The sequence below is a fragment of the Pseudopipra pipra genome, chromosome 3 (genome assembly GCF_036250125.1).
Source record: "Pseudopipra pipra isolate bDixPip1 chromosome 3, bDixPip1.hap1, whole genome shotgun sequence".
NCBI classification, from domain to species: Eukaryota; Metazoa; Chordata; class Aves; order Passeriformes; family Pipridae; genus Pseudopipra; species Pseudopipra pipra.
Window position 1 is genome coordinate 51,003,678 of NC_087551.1, and position 14,414 is coordinate 51,018,091.

General features: G+C 40.7%; 1 protein-coding gene across 2 annotated transcripts in view; it reads left to right on the forward strand.

Moving 5' to 3' along the window:
- PPP1R14C (protein phosphatase 1 regulatory inhibitor subunit 14C) overlaps positions 1-14,414 on the forward strand; it is a 53,906-nt gene that overhangs the window by 36,566 nt on the left and 2,926 nt on the right. For both annotated transcript variants that reach the window (XR_010429172.1, XM_064649114.1), the window contains 2 exons: positions 3,423-3,506; positions 4,951-4,983. Coding sequence is in view for 1 of the 2 variants with exons in the window: in XM_064649114.1 (XP_064505184.1) it covers positions 3,423-3,506; positions 4,951-4,983 (117 nt within the window). In the remaining variant the exon portion in view is untranslated. The remainder of the gene's footprint in view (positions 1-3,422; positions 3,507-4,950; positions 4,984-14,414) is intronic.

Consider the following 14,414-nt stretch of genomic DNA (forward strand, 5'->3'; position numbering starts at 1 on the left):
CAGCTTTTGCTGTACTGGAGGTGCTGTCCTCAAGGTCAGCAGACTGGGATATGTAAGTGTTCTTCAAGATGCCACTGAGGCTGTGATCACCTCTGTCAGCTGGAGAGGTTGTAATATCTTAAACTGCTACATCTATTTACTACATAATGCACATCTGTGCCCAAGGTCTTTTGCCAGTAGCTTGCAAAGAGTTCATGCAACCTAAAGAGTCATGGGGCTATCTTTCAATGCAAGGTTGAATTTAAGTATGGAAACTAACTTTCATATTTTTTGACTTTTGAATACTGCAGCAGAAATCAGCCCACATTCTGCCTTCATTGTTAATGCAAACTGGTGAGGGTGCTTAAAAGCAGAGTGTCCATTCACTCCCCCCCCCGCCCTGTGTTTCAATTCATAGATAGCATCTGCAACCCCCCACGTCTTCTATTTTAGCTTCTCTGGGGGCTGCTCCCTGTGTCAGCATGCTGCTTGTGGTTTCTGCCCCATCCCTACCCCTCCCATCATCTGCTATTTGCATCACCTTGTCTCCTCTCACTGGAGCAGAACATGGCAGTGCTTTGGGTTTTTTTTCCCAGCCTTGTGACACTAACAAGACCCTCAAAATACCACCTTTTGGCTGTGCACAGACCTTTTCAGGCTTGCCCCAGCCTAATCTGTAGCTGCTTAATTGTAGTAGGAACAATCACATTTATCTCACCAATAAAATGTGTCAAACAGAAGACATGACTGTCTTCCTTCCCTCTGTCATTACAGCTGTTGTGGAGCAGTCAGGCTCCTGACCTAAGGACATGTTTTTTATGCCTAACATAAAACTCTTGAGCTCATGCAGGCACAGTAGTTCAGATGGAGAAAAAATGCTTTGATTATGTTTGTTCTTTCAGCCAAAAATTAAGACCAAGAGATAGCTTTTTGAGCTTCCCCCTTCATTTGTGTTCTGTATCAGAGTTCAAATCTGCTGTGAAGTGAAGAAGATACACATGATCTTTTACAGAAAATGTAACTTAATTGAATGGCAGTATGTCAGACACAGTTAAAGTTGCTCATTTTGGAAGTATTTCTATTTTTTTTTTAATGGCTTTCTGTGATGTAGAGGAGCTGTGTTACCTCTTACACCAAAGCTTCAGTGGTACAGTTGCCCTCTGGACTGATGACACTGTGAACCTTGAAGATGTAGGAAAAGCTGACTTGAAGAAGATAAGAGTGAAGGAGGATACAAGCAGGGATTTCTTCCACTTTATTGGTACCAATCAGAGTAAAACTAACCTTTCAGGAGCACTCAGCTTCAATGAAGTGTGACCACAAAAAAGAATTATATGCCTTACAGACAGTTCCCCCTCACTGTCGCTTTCCAACATTGTTTCAGTTTGCCAGAATGCTGCTCCAACAGACAAGAGTTCAAAATGTGTATCTGACAAAATATTCAATGTGCTGAACAGCACTTCTGAATGCAGAGGGGTGCACAACTGGCATTTACACAGGTCAATGAATGGGTATTTTGATAAGTTTACAGTATTAACAGTAACTCCAGGCGCCTTGTCTTAACAGTATTTAAGATGAGCTGCTTAGATAAAATGTTCAGGAGGTTTACTATCTACTTGGGGAATTTCTGGTTCTTGGTGTGATATGCTAATTAGCGTAGAGTTGGGATAGTAAGCTACTAAGTATATCACTTAGTTGTGGATTAATTTTTATCCTTTCAAATTCTAATGGCTTTTGCTGAATATCTTTATAGTCTGTGGAAGACTTCTTTCCTCTTCTCCTTGTTGTTTAAATTGCTAATGAGTCTGTATCATTAGGTTAGAAACTCCCTTTTTGCCAGATTGCATTACAATAACTAGTGTCTTTGATTCAGCTCAACAAATGTCCATGCTTCCTTTCTAAACCTGCTACCTGGGCAAAGAGTGTTCTTTGTGTATTTTTATTCATTGGGTCTAACAGCCTGTGCAACTCCGCGATCGTGTTCCTACACGTGTTCCTACACGCTTTCCTTCAGAGATGGGGAGTGGGGAACTTAATCATCCAACTTCTGTCCTTCCTTCTCACACTCAAAAAGATGTTGAACGGTTGGCATTTTAGCTGGAGTTTCTGATACAGGTAGTTGTTTGCTACCTTGGTGTTTAACTTCTGTTAGATTAACTGGAGCTAACTTGTTATTTTCCTTGCTCATATTTGGTCTCATCTTTTATCCAGTAGAAAAGTAATTTTAAGAGATGGTGGCTTGATTCCTTGCTCCCAGGCTAAGGTTAAGTGTTACCTGGGGCAGTTGCCATTTGAGCTGTTAAATTATTTCACAATTGTTGAAACTTTTGCAAATTGCTGGAACCACCACGTTTTTGTCAAAATGTTTCTTTAAAGGATCTTAAAACATGTTGGTGGGGTCCAAGAAGACAGTTGCTGCTGGGGATAGTGGTCTTGTTGCTTCATCCTGACTCTCAAATCCACCCTTCCATTTGGAGGCTTTCAGGTCCCTACTTTCATTCAGGAGGTGGCAAGGTGATGCTGTGTTAGTGAGTAGATTGATGGCAGTGTACATGTGGGAGGGGACAGTTTTGCAGTGCCTGTGTGTTGGCTTGGGTGGAGGAGGGGCAACAGAGGAACTGTGTGTCCATGACACTGAGGGCACTACCAGGGTCGGACTTGATGTGGGAGAGAGCCTGAGACCCGAGTTTTGTATGTGCAGCGAGGTGCTGTGTAACAATTTTGATGAGAAAATGCAAAAAATGGCCAAAAGAATATTTTTTGCATAATTGAAAATGTGATAAATAGTGATATCTGTGGATGATGAATTCTCATTGAGATTCCAGAGTTCAGGGGTCCTTCAAAATGTGTGGACTGCTGCTCTGACTCAGGGAACAATGCACCTGAGGTGTTGATGATGCAACGGGAGAAGCGTGTGGGTGGAGGAATTTTCAGAAAAATTATCTAAAATACTCTATGCCTTAAACTTTGTGCTCCACTGCAGACACTGAAAATCTGAGCTCTTCTGATAGGCCGTGTATGTCGTCCTTGTAAGCCAGCTTTAAGCAAGGGAGATCTTCCACGGTGTTAACAAAATAAGCAGTTCATTCAAGAATGCTTTCAAAGCAATTTTGTGCCCTGGTGCAGCTCTTATCTACTTCCTCTTCCCTGACTACTGCTTCATCCTCTTGTCCAGTACTGTGAGAATAGCATGACTTGTGCTGCTGGGCGTGAGTTAGTAACACAGCTCTTGGCTGTGAGTGAAGGGTTGCTTAAGAACCATCACTTCCCGTGTGGCTGAGGCTTGACCTTCTGCTGGCCTGAGAGCAAGGAATCAAGCCACCATCCCTTCCTGATTTCCTTGTCTGGCTCCAGGAAGATGGGTTTGTGTGCTATCACTATGCTGCTTTTGAGGTTAGTTAAAGGATAGATCTATGAACTAAGTGGGTATTTTTTCTTTTCAGGAAGAAGAGATGCCAGAAGTAGAAATTGACATTGATGACCTTCTTGATGCGGCCAATGAAGAGGAGAGAGCTCTCAAATTACAGGTAGTATTTTATAATTTTAAATCAGAATGGGGCTGAAGTAATGCATCTGGATCCACATCTTGTGTTTGATTGAATCCACTGTAAGTGTAGAATTAGAACTGAGAGATTCTTAGGTCTGAGCTTAGCATAATCCACTAGACGGTTCAAAGGTAATCAAAATCCTTTTAGATAAAAAATTTCTGGAAGATAGGTGATAATAGGAGTAAATAAAAGTTCAAAAAATCCAGTATTATAGGGAAATATGCTAAGCCATATAAGCCTCATTCTAATTTGTACAAATATAAAAAATAAAGAACAGAAAACATAGAAAAATAAAGAACAGTCACATAGGAAAAATTATATGGCCGAGAGTCAGTTATGATGGCCAGACAGTTTCTTTCAGCAGCAGAAACATACATGCATGTGTATACAGACCAAAAATCTTCCCTTGTCCTTAGACTATTGGCAATTACTTCTCTGTCCATGCTAGCTAGAAATTGTAACTCATCAAGCTACCTTAAAGTAACCTGTCAAGAAGCTTGAGGAAAGGTAAGATGGTCAGAAACAGGAATTAATAAGGAAATTCAAAAGGAGTCCGCTGAAATGACACAGTTCAAAACGGCTCTCTAATTCTTTGAATCCTCTGTGAGGTAGAAGTTAATGAACGGAAGAATGAGAGGGAGAAGAAAAGAAATATAATTGTCTTAATATCTATCTATCTATCTATCTATCTATCTATCTATCTATCTATCTATCTATCTATCTATCTATCTATCTATCTAAATTAAGGTGTAAAACCAATATGAAGGGTCTCTGTTTATAATCTTTTCAGATGCATTACTAAAAGGAAAACTGTTCCAGAGTCGTGGTTTGCCCTCAGCTTCTTCTGCGAGGTGACTAATGTGGTGCTTAGATGTAGCACATTTGATTTGAGTGCCTGTTGGCACCCTTTCTCAGTGCCCACTGGCCAGCCACAGAGATGTGGGGCATGGCCCTGGGCTGTTCACTGAGTATTCATTAATAGCTTTGCTGCTTCTGTTTAAACTAGCTGCAGCAGATCTCCTGCTAGGAATGCCCTGCTAGGAATAACTGCCTGTATTTCTGCATTACAAAAACTCTGGTGCCCTCATAGAAAGCTGCCTTTCACATTTCTGTTACTGGAAGAAATGTTCTTGGATTCTCCTCCTCTTCTCATTTTTTTTTTTTTTTTTTGGAGAGAGGGGTTTTGTAACTTCCTACCTGGAGGAAGAAGCCATTATTTCTCTCCTGTTGCAAATCATTCTGATCCAACTAGAAAGCAAAGATAACTTCTTATAACACTTGCTTTTCAGTAGCATCTTTATTCAGTGATTCCTGGTTGTTGCTCCTTTTCTTTCCCCCCCGTCTTGTCAGATTTCATACTGTGACTTGTTTATGTTCACTGTTATTCTCTATGGGAACTGACTCTTTCATATTTTGCTTCTAGGAAACTCTTGTAGATTGCTACAAACCAACAGAGGTAAAAGACTTTTTTAAAATACTATTCACATGTGGAAACTGTAGCTATGTTCAAGATAAAGTAACTTTATTTTTATAGTTATGATAAAAGCATTAGAAGAATGTTAATGGTAACTGATGGACTTGGTGCTTTATATCCTGGAAATGTTTGTGCCCTGTCCCTTAGCTACAGTAGGAATATGATTTTGCCTCGTGGAGGAACTGCTGATTATTCCAGCTAAAGTATCAATAATGTCTTCTGTAATGTCCATACTGACTATACTGATACTTAAACCTGTCATGTGATAGAAAAACTAAACAATTCTCGTCAGATGGTTAAAATATTTGCATGATAGACTGTGCTCTTCAATCTGAAAACACTTAATTTTATCTCTGACTGTAAAATTTTTATTCTGAGGACTGTTATGCAGATATGCAGCTTGGCTAATTGTATTTGTGAGTGGACTTGAATAGAATTGTGGGATAACCTGAACTAGCAGGATTTAGTTACTCAGCTTTCAACTTGCATATCTATTAATGTGTGTTACGATCTGTTTAAATATTGCAGAAAGAACTTTTAGATTCAAATATTCCCTTGAGCAAAATTAAAACTCATACAAGTTATCTGTTGATACCAAAACTGTTTTTATTAGTTGCTAAGAGATGCAAAGAGAAAGAGGAAAAAATAAGAAAAGGTTAGAAAATGCTAAGATTACTTTTAGAAGCAGAGAAAAGATTACCACCAGAAACTACCTTTGTATCTGAGCTGGTCTGTAGGGGGGGGGAGAGAGAGAAGCAGTTTTTGCCTTTTTTTTCCTCTGGTCTCTGCCGCCTTAGATGTTATCTCTTTAGCTGCAGGGGGTCTTAGTTCTCTGGAATGCAGCCAGGATGTGGGCCTCTCCACTGCTCACGCCGATCACACCGGGCAGCCCCAGGCCGTGCAGAGGTCTAGGTCTGCACCTCTCGGCCCTCAGCAATATGGTCAGGGTGGAAAAACTCAGGTGGGTAGCACGGTGGGTCTCAGTCCACTTCAAGACGGCAGAAGTCCAGTCTCTGGTGACGGCAGGCAGCTTACGGTGGCAGAAGAAAAGGTGAGGGCAAGGCGGAGAAGAGATTTTTAGCTGTTACAGCCAACTCTCTTTCTCACTCTTCTTTCCCTGCTCTTCCCAAATATCTGTTCATCTTTTATATTATTCAAAGGAGGTTGTGTGTGGTTTCTTGGCATGTAGCTCTATTCAGATGTTCGCAGAGATATGATAACCATGAACAATACCAGGATCTTTTGGCAGGAAAACTCCAGTGGGAAAATCCTGGTGAGAACTTCTGGTGGAAAACTGACACAGAAGTTTTGGTAGGAGGTTTTTGACAGGCAGAAACAATGGCGAAACATAATTTTTGGCATTTGTACGTTATCTGTCTGTTACAATGTGTCCAGTGCCAATATAGCCTACTTCTCATATAGTAATGTGTGCTTACTAGGAAGAGTAAATATTGTAAAAAAACCTTGGACTCATTAAAAAAAAAAAAAAAATCAAAAGTCAAGGTCATGGGTCAGTTTCTTGGTTCCATTTATAGAGTCAGTGCTTTCCCAGAAGCGGCTACTGCACAGTATTTAGTAGAGGGGGTGGCTTACAGGACTCCCCTAATCAGACACCTTTCAGCTGTGCGTGTCTAGTGGGTTGACCCTGGCCAGATACCAGGTACCCACTAAAGCTGCTCTCTCACTCTCCCTCTACAACTGGACAGAGGAGAGAGCTAAAAAGAAAACAGCTAAGGATTCATGAGTAGAGATAAGAGCTGGGAGAGATCAGTGACTGATTACCTTCATGGGCAAAACAAGACTCAAAGTGGGGATAGTACTTATATTTATTACTAACAGGATAAGAACCAAAGAGTGAGAAATAAAACAATCTTAAAAACACCTTCCCCCCACCCCTCCTTCCTTCCGTGTTCTCCCTCCTCCCCCTCAGTGGTGCAGGGGGACGGGGAATGGGGGTTATGGTCAGTTCTTGTTTCTGCTGCTGCTCAAAGAGAGGAGTCCTTCCCCTGCTCCTGTGGGGTCCCTCCCATGGGAGACAGTCCTTGATGGACCTCTCCCATGTGAGTCCATCCCTTGGGCAGCAGCTCTTCCCAAACTGCTGTCCCATGGGTCACTCCTCCATGGGGTGCAGTCCTTCACAAATGAACCGTACCGACGTGAGTCCCCCCCAGGGGCCACAAGTCCTACCCGGGAAAAACCTGCTCCAGTGTGGTCTTCCCTCTCCATGGGCCACAGATCTCTGGCAGGACCCCGCTCCATCCTGAGACTCCCACGGGGTCACAGCCTCCTTCATGCATCCGCCTGCTCCAGCATGGGCTTCCCCATGGGCTGCAGGTGGGTCTCTGGACCCCGATGGTCCTCCATGGGCTGCAGGGGCACAGCTGCTCCACCATGATCTGCACCATGGGCTGCAGGGGCCACAGCTCCGGCAGCTGGAGCACCTTCTGCCCCTCCTTCTGCACTGACCTCGGTGTCTACATTGTTATTCCCATGTTCTCACTCCACTCTTCCCTGGCTGGAATTTCTTCTGCGCAACGATCTTCTTAAGTATGTTATCATAGAGGCGTTACTATTACTCCTGATTGGCTCAGCCTTGGCCAGTGGCAGGAAGTCCATCCTGGAGCCGGCTGGCATTGGCTCCGCGGAACAGGGGAAGCTTCTAGCAGCTTCTAACAGAAGCCACGGCAGTAGCCCCCCCCCCCGCTACCAAAACCCAGCCACAGAAAACCACTACAGAATGACTAGAAGTCAGGCCTTAGGTTCTTGAAACAAGGCTGCATATAGGTTGGTTCTTCTGTAATGTCTGCATCTGTTACCACATAAAGTACTGGGGCTGAAGGATAGTCAGACTGTCAGGAAGAACCACTGGGTGGTTGGCACTTCCCAATCCATCAGATACTTTCTTCAAGGCTTTTTCATTTTTATTGATTCCTATGGTAGGTTGGGGAAATTCTCCATAATTGTTATTATAGTTGCTGGTACAAACTTCTTGACAGTGCAGAGAATTCACCCGGAAAGACTTACATGATAACGCATGTGTAGCTTGATCTGTGTTGTACCTTGGTTTCTTTACAGCAGATAACACACATCTCCCATTGTGCAGATGCCATAATGCCAAATCTTCAGATGTCTCACTGTAGTAATGCTACACTATAGATGACTCCTGTCAGCCTCCTCCAGCCTTCTCTAAGCAAGTGCAATTGAACCTTGGTGGCTCTTCTTAAGATAGGTGTGAAGGCTGATAGGGCATGTGGAGCCTGACATGGCTGTTCTCGGTCATGTCCAGGTGGTAGGAACAGGTTGCCAAGAGTTTAACAGTCATTCATATGCTAACCTCTTATCTCTGTGTTATCTGAAGGCAGATGAAGAAAGCAGAGACTCATATAATTACTCTCCTTCCTTCTTCATTGAACGTGTAATGTGAAACTTGACATAATGCAAGGACAAATTCAGAGAGCTGATAAGGGTACATGACAGATGTTAGTGAGTTTTTCACTGGAAACCTTGGTCATAGACCTACAGGAAATACTTGTACCATGCTGGCAAATTAAGTTGGCATGGCAGTTCACAGGAAAAAACATCCTGGACACATGTGCTTAACTGCCCTCAAGGCACTTGGATGAGGGTGAGATTTTAATACTGAAGTGGTGACTTTCGTCTTCAGTCATCTGCTGATGGGATGGAGGCAGCTCCCTTACCTGGGAGAATATTCATCTTCCTTGACAATCTTTTGAGACAGCCAAGTTGAGAGGAGTACTTAATCCACTCTTCTGTTAGGATAGTTGCCAAAATGAGTGTCACTTCCCAGCAGCAGCTTTTCTTCATCTATGGCATGTAATACTGCATGACTGCTAACTAAGGCCACTTAAAAATAGAGATTTTTAACATGCCATGTGTGGACTAAGAACAGCCTTTAAGTTGGCTTAAAATTGCTATATGAGGATCCACACTTCGTCTAGAAAATCTGCAATCCTTTTATATTTGCAGACCATTCAAAACTATTAAGGTAATTGGCTTGTGAAAGGATTTTTAGAAGATTTGTGGAGAATGGATATGAACTGATGGAATTTATCCTGACCAATCAAATACAAGCAATCAAGCGCATTGGGTTTTTTATCATCAAGAGTAATATAGTTTGCAAAAGGCAGTAATTACTAACTGGGGAAAAAGTTATGTAATATGATGTCTCTGGTATTCAAACATAAAGAAAAATAGTAGAGGCAGAAAGCTTAATAACTTGAAGCTCTTATCCCATCTGTTAAAAAAAACCTCCAAACCTGCAAATGTATATCTTAAGTCAGTTTTGCTTAGTACCTTCCATTTAGACTAAAAGTTTAGGAAAGACTGAGGCATTTTTGCGTGTATTCTGGATTGACTTGTCATCAGAGGAAACAGAGTTCACCAGGTCACTTGAAAGATAGAAAGAACTCTGAGCCTCTTTAATAATTAAGTCAAATATAATAGCTGACTGTAACTTATGAGGAACTGTTATGAAACCTTTCTTCTAATGGAAATATAGCTAGACTGTTGAATGTGCTCTAAAATGTAAAAGCTTTTCTAAGGTAGCAGTTATGGCTGTTTTAATTTGCATGGAAATATGCTTAATGTGGGAACTTTGTGTAAAGAGTCCTGCACACTAATTTCAGGGGTATGGTATCTGCTAAATCAGTGCCATAACCAAATTTTGGATCTGAACTTTTGTGGCTGAAGAGTAGCAAGTAGCAGCAGCATCCTCCTGCATCATCCGTGTGCCAGAGCAGCCAGTTCTTCATTCAGTCCCATGCGTCGCCTGTGGAACCTTTGTCAAGTTGCTGTCCCAGTTCTGTCTATATGATGGAGAATTTTAATGTAGATCACAGGGAATTTCAAGTCTCACGTTAGCAGAGTAAAAAAGAAATTTAAATATAATCTTCAATCCTGATGATAAGGTTTAGATACTCGACAATAGACTTTTATTTAGGATAGGAAGACTGTTGTGGTTGTGAAATCAATGAGGTTTTTTTAAGACATATGATTTGAAGAAGGCTGACTAAATCTGTGTTACTATATCTCTGCCATTGGTAGCAGCAAAGCCACTCATTTAGACTGGGCTTTGCAGAAAATCTGAAATATTTGTGGTCAATGTGAATTATAGCTTCCGCTGGTGGGACTGCCAAAGTGATGACAGAAGAAATTACAGGGAAACTCTTAAACTACTATGGGAGGGAAATCCAATGAATGGGCAATTTTGACGCTGACTCCAAAAGATGCAGCTGAGCAACACAATGGTTGCAGATGATGAATGTTTTAAGAGAACTGGATAAATTAGATTTGCAGTTTATTTACTTCTTTCTTTTCTTATGGAAATATACAAAGCTTCAGATGAATGGGCTGGAGAGCTCTCTCATTCAATCAGGATTAAATCTATCCAGATCATGTTGGTAGTACAATTCTTCACTCAGTGCAAAATGAGAGAAATCGGAGATGAAGTTGCATCATTAAAGAAAGTTGCATTGCCGGGAACTTTGAATTAATAATGATTTTCAATAGGATTTGCAAACAAACTATGTTGAATTGTTATGCATATTTTCTGGAAAACTTAGGCAGAGATTTAAGTCATTGACTACTCAATTACTATTTCAGCAGCTTTTAAAACTTCATTTTGAAAAACATAGAGATGCATTTGCTTAACTATGTATTTTGCAAAGTTTAATTCCTAGTTGGAGCAAATGACAGGCTTGTGATGCAGCTTTCTAGAGTGGTCTAGGCACTGTGGATTTAAAGCTAAAACCTGTTTTGTTCAGATAACATATGTATTTAGTATGCAGGCATGAGTAGAAAGCTCATTGTCTCTGAAATAGAACCCCTAAACTTTTGAAGGATTGTATATTTATTTTTGGTACTACTATGTAATGAGTCATTTCAAGCTATTGTTACTACTTGTTTTTTCAATGTAATTGCAAGGCAGCCATATGTAGGATAGCCATTTGAAGCAATAGTCACTATAGATGTGTCCTAAAGCCTCAGTGCAGTGTATGACCTTACATCTGGGTAAGCCTAGGAACTCACAGACATCAGCTGCAGGGCAGCTGAATGGGTGGTAAATTATTAAGTCACAGTAACTGTATTATCTGCCCATTTTACTTGAAATCAAATAGGACAATTTGTAGAGAAAAAAGGTTAAGAATCATGCATATTTAAAAGCAATGCAAATGGAGGCATTTCTAATAAAACATGATTTCTTGTTCACCCATTTGACCACTGAATTCAGTGAACTAAAACTCTTTATGTGGCTGCTGAGATTTGCCCTATATTGTACTACAGTGTTGGAGGGAATTAATCTTTTATGTTTTCATTTCTGCAAGTACTTCTAACAACTAATAAATACCCACAGCAATATTCCTCCAAGAATGGAGGAGCAAACAGTGACTTGGCAAGAATAAGCTTGTTTACATGCTGCCAAATTGGAGAATAACTGGACTGCAGGTCTTTACCATGGCTAAGCTTTGTGGTATGTAGTTAGTGCCTTGTACAGGGCTCAATGAGAGCCTAAATTGCTGCATATTGTTGTCCTCACTGCATATTGTTGTCCTCTGGACACTGATGGTGCTGTGGCCTCACTGGAGAGGGCGTATTGATGGGATAGTTCAGTGAGGCTGCAGACATGCTGCACTGGTTCTTGCTAATAGAAGGCAGCTTCTGGTCCTGTTCTCCCAAAACAACTGTGTCTCGTCAGTTTTCTTCTTTCTGTACAACTGGCTTCAGGTTTGAGCCTGTGTGGAAAGGAGGATGTTTTGCAGTAGGTAGTGTTCCTTCTTCTTCTTCCTCCTTCCCACCCCCACCTGTCCCCTTTTCACATTCAGATGGCGCTTTTTTTTCTTTTTTTAAAAATTATTTAATTTCTTCCACAGGTAGCTGTGGGATTGCTCTCCAGGCTGACTTTAGTTTTTACATCCAACCAATCAGGCCATCTCCAAGAAATAGCCTTGGGCAAACAGTTAAGAAAATTTTGATTTTTGACTTGGCTGCAGGGAAGTAAAGCTGTGAAGGAAAGCGAAGCTGTGAAGGAAAGCTGACTTAGGATTCATTTCATGCTCTAGTGAAGCAGGTGGACTAGAAACTCTAAATTTTAGTCTAAGAGCTAGTCCTACTACATGTGAACTGTTTGTGGAAGAGAAACCTGGAGAGACAGAGTCTAATTAGTTTCCAGAATTAATTGGAAGACTCGAATAGAAAGCCTGGAATTCATTGTTGGGCAAATGACCTCATTAAAACAATGAGTCACACCACCAAAGTAGGGAGGTGATTTCCTCCCCTTTCCTGAATTATCATTTCACCTTTGTCATCTTTTGTTTTGGTTTTTTTTGCCTAAGGCTGAATATAGATGAGTTCAAATGAACTGTAGATTTAGTCTCTGTCTCTCATTTAAATTTGCCTTTAGAATTAGAAAGATGTCTTCTAGAAACAATAATTTAGTATTATAAATTAACAGGATTCTCAGTACTTGTAACAAGGGTATCTCCTTGCAGAATATCTGTAAAAAGAATTGAAACCAAGTTTGTGTAGACTTTTGCTTGTTTAAAAAAAATTATTTTTTATTTTATTTACCAATGTACAAAGTGCTGCTTTGTTAAAAGTGGATGTAGCCTGTGTATTCCTGGCTGTAACTCTCCAAGGAATAATAGGTTCTTGAATCTTTAGCTGAATTATTCTTGTATGTTTTTCAGTTCTGTGAATTAAATCAGTATAATAGGTAGATAATTCAACCTGTGTTACAGGACTACTTTTAACAAAGATTTGCACATGATCAGCTTTCAGATGCTAAATTTCAGCATATCTTGTTAAAGGGGATTTCAATAAAATGCTCTGTGTAAGATGATTTTTGTGTACAAGGTGGAGATAGATTTGTACATTAAGCCTTGACTCAAATGGCCACAAGTAACGAAACTGCAATTTTTGAGTGATGGCTAAAGGGAAAAAAAAAGGGTATTACTGTCATAAAGCAAACTTAGTAGTTATAAAGTGAAGGCTTATTGAAATGCTGTGAAGTCTCCTTTCCTGCCTCCATAAGGGAAAATGTACATCTTTTCTAGAACGCTGCCTTTCCTTGATGGAGAGCTGCAAAGCAGGAAAGGCAGAAGTGCACCAGAGCAGAACTGTGTTAATGACAGCCAGCTCCATGCAAGTGTCAGATGCAAAATGATACTTAAATCAGAAACGTGCTGAACCAGTGGTGTGGTTTGTGCACCCATGGGATGTGCACAACAGCCCTACTGCATTATGCAAAATGTCTGCCACATACAAAATGCTCTTGTTGGGTTTTACTGTTTCATACTGCAGACCCTTATTTCAAGAAAAAATAGCTCCTGAGGGGTAAAGCATTGTAAATTATTATATATACTTCTTCAAATGAATGCTTGCTCTGCCTTAAGAATAGCTGCAGTTACCTCAGATCTGCTTAGGGGGTTGCCCCTACAGTGTGGTTTATTTTGGCAGCCCTAAGAAGTTTCCAGGTGGTGTCAAACTTGCCTGAAAACTTCAAGCAAATATCTTGTTTTGCAAAAGAAGGCGCTTGTGATACCTCTTAAAAATATAAGGGGGGGAATTCCTCTCTTGCTTTAATGTCATATTGAAAAGCAGCTGACCTGTGGCTATGTTTCATGTCTAAGGGAAACTTGCTCTGAACTCCCCTGAGAGAAAATGGACAGAGAAATGGCAGAAGTGCCTCCCATACAGTACCACAGATGTCCCTGTTCACTCTGCATATGCCCCTTCCTGTGAGGCTCTTACTTTCAACTTATTTGAAACTGTTGAACAGTTTCCAGTTGCAGTGTCTTGTTGCTGCCTTGATGGTGAATGAAGGTGGTATAGAGTATTTGTGGCTTGAACAGAAAATAAAGCTTTTCGAAGGGAAGAACTGTACTTCTACCCATTCCTTCCCAAAGCTGTCTTAATCTGATGTTTTTGCATGACTTTTTTATGGAAAGAGCTGTTGAAAGGCAATAATAATGGCCTTTTAAGATCACTTTAGGGCATTTATTTCTATAATGATTTTACTGCAGGGCTTTATTTAAGTTTGATAGTAAAAAATCCTCAAGTGTGTTTCTATGTTTCAAGCAGCACCATGCCACATAGTTTGGCCTTATCTATCAGGTCTTTACAATGATGAAACGTTGAGACAACCAATGCAAAGTGCATTGAAAACTGTGAATTTTCAAAGTAAACATGTCTTCCTCATTTTTCTGATTTTTTGAGTGGAAAAGTACTGGATTCTGACAAGTTTAGAGTACACATTGTTGCAGTGGCTTGTGCCTATGTGAAAAAACATAACTTCTAGAGGGTAGAGGGGGAGAATTTGGGGTCTTAATCTGTTTTTCTGGTCATCTCTTTAGGCTATCTGTCTATCCAGATAGGAAGCATGGTATTGATATACA